The sequence below is a fragment of the Drosophila arizonae genome, chromosome 3, assembly GCF_054131065.1.
Source record: "Drosophila arizonae isolate 15081-1271.41 chromosome 3, UAZ_ARI_1.0, whole genome shotgun sequence".
In the NCBI taxonomy this organism is placed as follows: domain Eukaryota; kingdom Metazoa; phylum Arthropoda; class Insecta; order Diptera; family Drosophilidae; genus Drosophila; species Drosophila arizonae.
In genome coordinates, this window is record NC_142923.1 from 30,580,110 (window position 1) to 30,586,375 (window position 6,266).

At 35.9% G+C, this 6,266-nt stretch overlaps 1 protein-coding gene across 1 annotated transcript; it reads left to right on the forward strand.

Moving 5' to 3' along the window:
- Nucleotides 1-2,651: 2,651 nt before the first annotated feature.
- Mdh1 (malate dehydrogenase 1) lies at nt 2,652-5,341 on the forward strand. The gene is made up of 2 exons (XM_089464377.1): nt 2,652-2,810; nt 4,174-5,341. The coding sequence occupies exons 1-2, from the start codon at nt 2,808-2,810 to the stop codon at nt 5,170-5,172; spliced, it is 1,002 nt and encodes a 333-aa protein (XP_089320503.1). The 5' UTR covers nt 2,652-2,807; the 3' UTR covers nt 5,173-5,341.
- Nucleotides 5,342-6,266: the final 925 nt, after the last annotated feature.

The following is a 6,266-nucleotide window of genomic DNA, read 5'->3' on the forward strand; positions in this document are numbered from 1 at the left end:
TGTTTCAAAATATTTTTATATTTTATTAAATGAGTTTGGTATTTTATTTATATTTTTAAATACATCGAAATTGAAATTTTAACTATACTTTATGTGCGTTTTTAATAGTTTGGTTATTCTAGCAGATTCTTAGAATCACATCAGCAGTTAGTTTCGTTTAGTTTTGGTAGATGGCGCTGCAGCAGTGAATCTATTTGAGTTTTGCCAGCGCCACTAGCAGGAGTGAGGTGGCCTAGTGTGTTAGCTGCATGACGCTCGATCGAGAAGTCGCGGTTCGAATCCCGATCGGTGCAACTGATGTAAACTTTTTTAATTGTTTCAAAATATTTTTATATTTTATTAAATGAGTTTGGTATTTTATTTATATTTTTAAATACATCGAAATTGAAATTTCAGCCATACTAAATGAGCATTTTTATTTGTTGGGTTCAGGGTAGTATCTAGTCGAGCACTCTCGACTAGAGTTTTCTTACTTGTTATTGTTATTATTATAATATAATTTTAAGGAGCATAGTGAATTTAAGCTTTAATGAATTGCTGTTTTAGGTTTAAGTTAATGAAAAATAATTTGTTATACGACTTTGTTCGGTTGAATAAATTTGTTTTTGTTTGATGCTGTTGCTTTTATTTTAATCTTGAAATGGTTGCCATTTTATCCATTAAGAAGTCATAATTAATATAAATATTATAATAGATTCTAAGCAAGAAAATTAACATTTAAAAGAAGTGTTCGATATATCGTTTTTATCGATCTTTTTCTCTGAAAATATCGTGAATATCGATATTACGGAATATCGATTCTTTTGCAGCACTAGCTCTGATAATCAGATCATTTCGACATGTGTATTTCATTTCCACTTGAAGTTTTTATAGTCCACTAGCCAATATATTGCAAAGCATTTAATAAACTTATTAGTATACCCCCATAACATTTTTTCGGTTGAAATTTGAATAAAATATGTAGTTATAATTATATACAATAATAGTTTTTATCAATACATGCATTTATAAACATGATTAGATATAATAGAATATAAATGTACGTAAATATGTATATATACATCTGCTTGGAGTGGATATGGCAGTCCGTAGGACCAACCAACCAGCGGCAAAATGATCTTTATTGCCAAAATTACTGATTAAGTCATAAAGGCTCATTTGACAGTCACTCAACAATTCAAAGCATACCAAATTGACAAGCTACTGAATCGCCAGACAATTATCATCCCATCTCATACATGCATACACATATGTAGGCAAATGTATATGCTCCCTCAAAGGGTAAATTTTGGGTAAATTTTGGCCAACACAATTTATGTTACGCACACAAGCCACAAATGCACACTTGTTTCCCACGAATAACCATCGAAACACTTACATTTTGTTTGCATGAGCGTGACAAACGCTTTAATGATTTTGGTATACCCTTCACTCAAAAGGAAAGAGTTGGGATCGTCGCAAACAATTTTCAATTTCTGTGCGCTGCTGCTATTTGAGAGACCATAGAGAGAGAGAGAGAGCATAAAGAGAGGGTGAGAGTGAGGAAGAGAAAATGAGCGCATAACCGTACTTCATTTGGGAACGTGTGCATTTCGTGGCAGCGATCGCAGCGCACTGATTTTGTCTTGCCTTATTTTCACAGCTTGAGCCTCAAACGACCGAGCCGACCAAATACGAAGTTGTCCGGTCTCTTCAACGCATTTTTTCGGTGTTGAAAAAGTTTGTTCTACATGTCTAGTCTATGTGTTCTCTGGTTAGTGATATCAAATATCATTTTGAAAATTTTCAAAACTTTAAATATCATTGATGCGGTATTTAAAGATTGTTCGACAGCCCTAGCACTGACCAGAGAACACATAGACAGACATGTAGAACAAATTTTTCTACAGCAGAAAATGTTAAGTTGGTCGACCACTTTACTTCGTATATGCTAGGCTCGGTCGCTGGAGGTTCGAGAAGTGAAAATATTGCACGACAAAGTCAGTGCGCTGCAAGCGCTCAAACGAAATGGTCCCATTCTTATATGAAGCACAACTATGCGCTTTTGTCCTACTCTCTCTCTCTCTATCTCTCTATCTCTCTCTATGGTCGCTCAAATCGACGAACTCAGCAGCGCACAAAAATTGAAATTTGTTGGCGACGATCCCAGCTCTTTCCTTTTGAACGAAGGGTATACCTAAATCATAAAAGCGTTTGTAAGGCTCATGCAAACAAAATGTAGCGTTTCGATGTATATAAGGGTATGAAAGCGTTGATACGCATAAAGAATATGGTTTCGCGACGGGCAAGCACACACACACTTGCAGTCTCTGGAAACATGTGTGAGCATTTGTGGCCTGTGTGCATTCATACATACGGACAGACGGACAGACAGTTGGTTGTTGTTGACAGTCCCGGAATGAGCTCCGGCCCAAATGGTCACCCTGTATGTGTGCTCAAAAATGAAGTGTCTAAAATGTCCGGTCTATGTACATATGTGTTCTCTCAGTGATAAAACTTCTTTCTATCTTGATAAATAAAATGTCGGTGATGAAATTATATATTTTTCTACATATTTGTTTGTATATGTATGCTATGTTCATACAAAAACTATATTTAAAAAAAGACTGCATTGGAAAAGCTCTATTGTTGCACTATTTGTCTTAAATGAATCGATAGCTTATTTATGATATTTAATGTAAACATCGATATAATATCCGACTTTAGTAAAATCGATTTTAAAAATATAATTTCTTAAGCATCACTATAATTTGGTAGTTTAGTAATTCGCCAGTTTTATTACGCATAGGAAAACGAATCTATCAGTTATGGTAAGATAGAATTATTAAATGTGCTTACATTATTCACTATTCATTTTCTACTTATAAAACTCATATTAAATATAAATTTTTGCTGTTGTATTTAAATATTGAGAGAATTTGCAATTATTAATTATGGTTTTATACAAATGGACATAACATTCAAATGACCTTATCATGTTTTAATTAAAAAAAAAATGGCCAAAATAACTAACTATCCTATGTATTTATATATATTAACACTCATGTGAATTTTTGATAAAATAAATAAGCATTTTAATGTGTGTAGGCGATATTATCAATTGGCATTATTTAAGCTTATTTAAAATAAATAGGTTTCGCCTGGAGTATTTTTAGATACATATATTCATTTACATGCTATGTTCATATATACTTTATTAAGATATTATGTTTATACCGATTTGGTACCTTGCAAAAATTGTGCATATGTACTACATACATACTACATTGTATGTATGTAAAGTATCTAAAGCGTTGATAAGAAAATAAAGATTACTGTTGACCCGACGACCTTAGATCCAATACGTCAAGCTTAATCTTACCTAATCCAAAACACGCTATCACGAATTATTCTTCCTAAACTTTGGACTGGGGTTCTTCCTCGCTAATGTTGCCTTTTAAAATCAAGTGAAGGTCTTAGTAGCTATGATTGAATATCTGAGTATTTAATAATTACAAATAAAATTTCAGCTGTGTGTGTTTGTAGTGTATTGTAGTTATTATACCCTGAACCCATTGAAAATGGGAAATCAGGATATAATGGTTTTGGTAAAGTATAGTAAAGTAGGTAATAGGCTAAAGGAGGCGTGAGAGACCCCACAAAGTATATATATTCCTGATCAGGGCGACGAGCTTAGTCGATTTTTGTTGTAATTTACCCCCCACCCCTATATCCACCCCCTCACCCTCATCTTTGTAAAAGGCGTATTTCAAGTACTAGAGACGTGTGCTTTGGAATGTACACACATTTTCACCATATGATTACGCTCTGAAAGTTTCATTAAGATTGTACGTCTAGAAATTAAATTATTCAACAAATAAATTCTCATAATATTGCCCACATTGCAGCGCAGCCCAAGCGAAATCGCTGCTTACTGCGCAGTTAGCAGTGCGCGTTCTACTACGTGCGTGTGTATGTATGTGTGTCGAAAAGAAGTGCAGACTGATTAGAATATCAGATTAGAGGGTTCAGGGTATCTCCTAGTCGAGCAGTCTCGACTAGAGTCTTCTTACTTGTTTATGAAGCGTTATTCGAATTTATAAATCTTAATTTATTATTTACTAATTTTTATTATTTTAATTTTCTATTTACTTTACAAATTTGTAAATATTTGCTTTTTGTAATTTGTCATAGGCTGAACCAATCCGCGTTGTTGTTACTGGAGCTGCTGGTCAAATAGCTTACTCCTTGCTTTACATGATTGCCAGGGGAGAAGTTTTTGGCAAGGAACAATCACTAATTTTACATCTGCTTGATATTCCGCCAATGGCTGGAGTGTTAGAAGGCGTCGTGATGGAACTTTCCGATTGTGCATTGCCTTTATTGCGTAAAGTTGTGCCCACAACGGATCCGCTGGAAGGATTTAAAGATGTTTCTGCAGCGTTCCTCGTAGGCGCTATGCCCCGCAAAGAGGGAATGGAACGCAAGGATTTGTTATCTGCTAACGTTAAGATATTCAAAGTACAAGGCGAAGCTCTCGATAAAGTCGCGAAAAAAGATGTAAAAGTGCTCGTTGTTGGAAATCCAGCAAATACCAATGCCTTAGTGTGCGCCAACTACGCACCATCTATTCCACGCGAAAACTTCTCGGCTATGACACGCCTTGATCAAAATCGAGCCGCAGCACAGATCGCTTCAAAATTCGGTGTCCCGATTTCAAACGTAAGCAATTTAATTATTTGGGGAAATCATTCCTCGACGCAATACCCAGATGCCAGCCATGGAAAAATACTTATTGATAATGAATGGAAAAATATTGTTGATGCAGTTGGAGATAATTCGTATTTGGAGGGTCCATTTGTAGAAACTGTTCAAAAACGAGGAGCAGCAGTTATAAGCGCTCGGAAAATGTCGTCAGCCATGTCGGCAGCAAAGGCTGCATGCGACCATATGCATGATTGGTGGCATGGCACTGCTCCAGGCAAATTTGTTTCTATGGGTGTGTTTTCCGATGGCAGTTATGGCTCGCCAAAGGACGTAGTGTTCTCATTCCCAGTTGAGATTAAGAACAAACAATGGAAAATAGTTGAAAATTTAAGTATCAGTAATTTTGGTAGGTCCAAACTAGATTTGACTGGAAAGGAATTGGAAGAGGAAAAAAAGGAAGCAATGTCTGTGTTGGATTCGAATTGACTAGCCGGCGCAGGGGACTCAAAACTGTAACCATCATATGCGTCAATTACAGGTTGAGGTTATCGCAATGGACAACCATATATTTTTTTGTGCTTATGCATTTATAAAATGTTAATAAAATGTTTGTAAATAATATATATTAAAAATATATTTTCTTGAGTAAAAATAATCTTTGTATTGAATTCCTAAAGGCTTCAAATGTTTGTTATTGTCAGACATTTGTTTCTTTGGACAAATTATACGATTTTCACTGTTTTATTTCACTAGTTTACACAAGTATGAAAAATTATTTATACATTCTCAGGTTCCAATGCACAATGCCTAGTAAAATAATTGTAATTGATACACAACACCACTAACCAAACAACACATAGACTAGAAACACTGACCAGAGAACACATAGACTAGACATGTAGTACAAAGTTTTTCAACACCGAAAAATCTGACTCCTAGGGCGTATCACTTTCGTATTTGCTCGGCTCTTCACTTTTTAGGTTCGGGCTACGAAAATATGCGAAGGTACAATCATTCCGCTTCATGCGCTCGACCGAGATGGTCAAATGTTGAATAAAAGATGCTTCTATGCTCAATTTTTGTTCTTGCTCTCTCGCTCTCTCTGCTCTCTGCTCTCTCAAATATGTATATGTATGTATGCATGTGAGCACAAGCAGCCGCTCACGAAAATTGAAATTTCTTCGCGTTAGACTGCCGTTTCTTCCCTTCTGTGTGAAGAGTATTCCGAACTCTTCAAACCGTTTACCAAGCTCGTACAAAATATTTGCGTTTTAGTTATTATTTGTAAGAAGGGTATGAAAGCGTTGGTGCGCATAATGAAAATGTTTTCGCGATGAGCATGCACACACACACTCTCCCTTGCTACATGTACTATGAGCATTTGCATGCCTGCGTGCGAGGCTCTTGCTGCCTGTAGCAATTTTAAAGCCCAGCATTTGCATTTGGTCGATCTTGTGGAGTGCTCACACTTACATACATATGTATTTATGTTCGATTGTGTGTACGCAGGGGACGCGATGCTAACAAATTATGGGATATCACTTGTGGAAGCATTTGTATGCCTGTGTGAGCATGTGTGC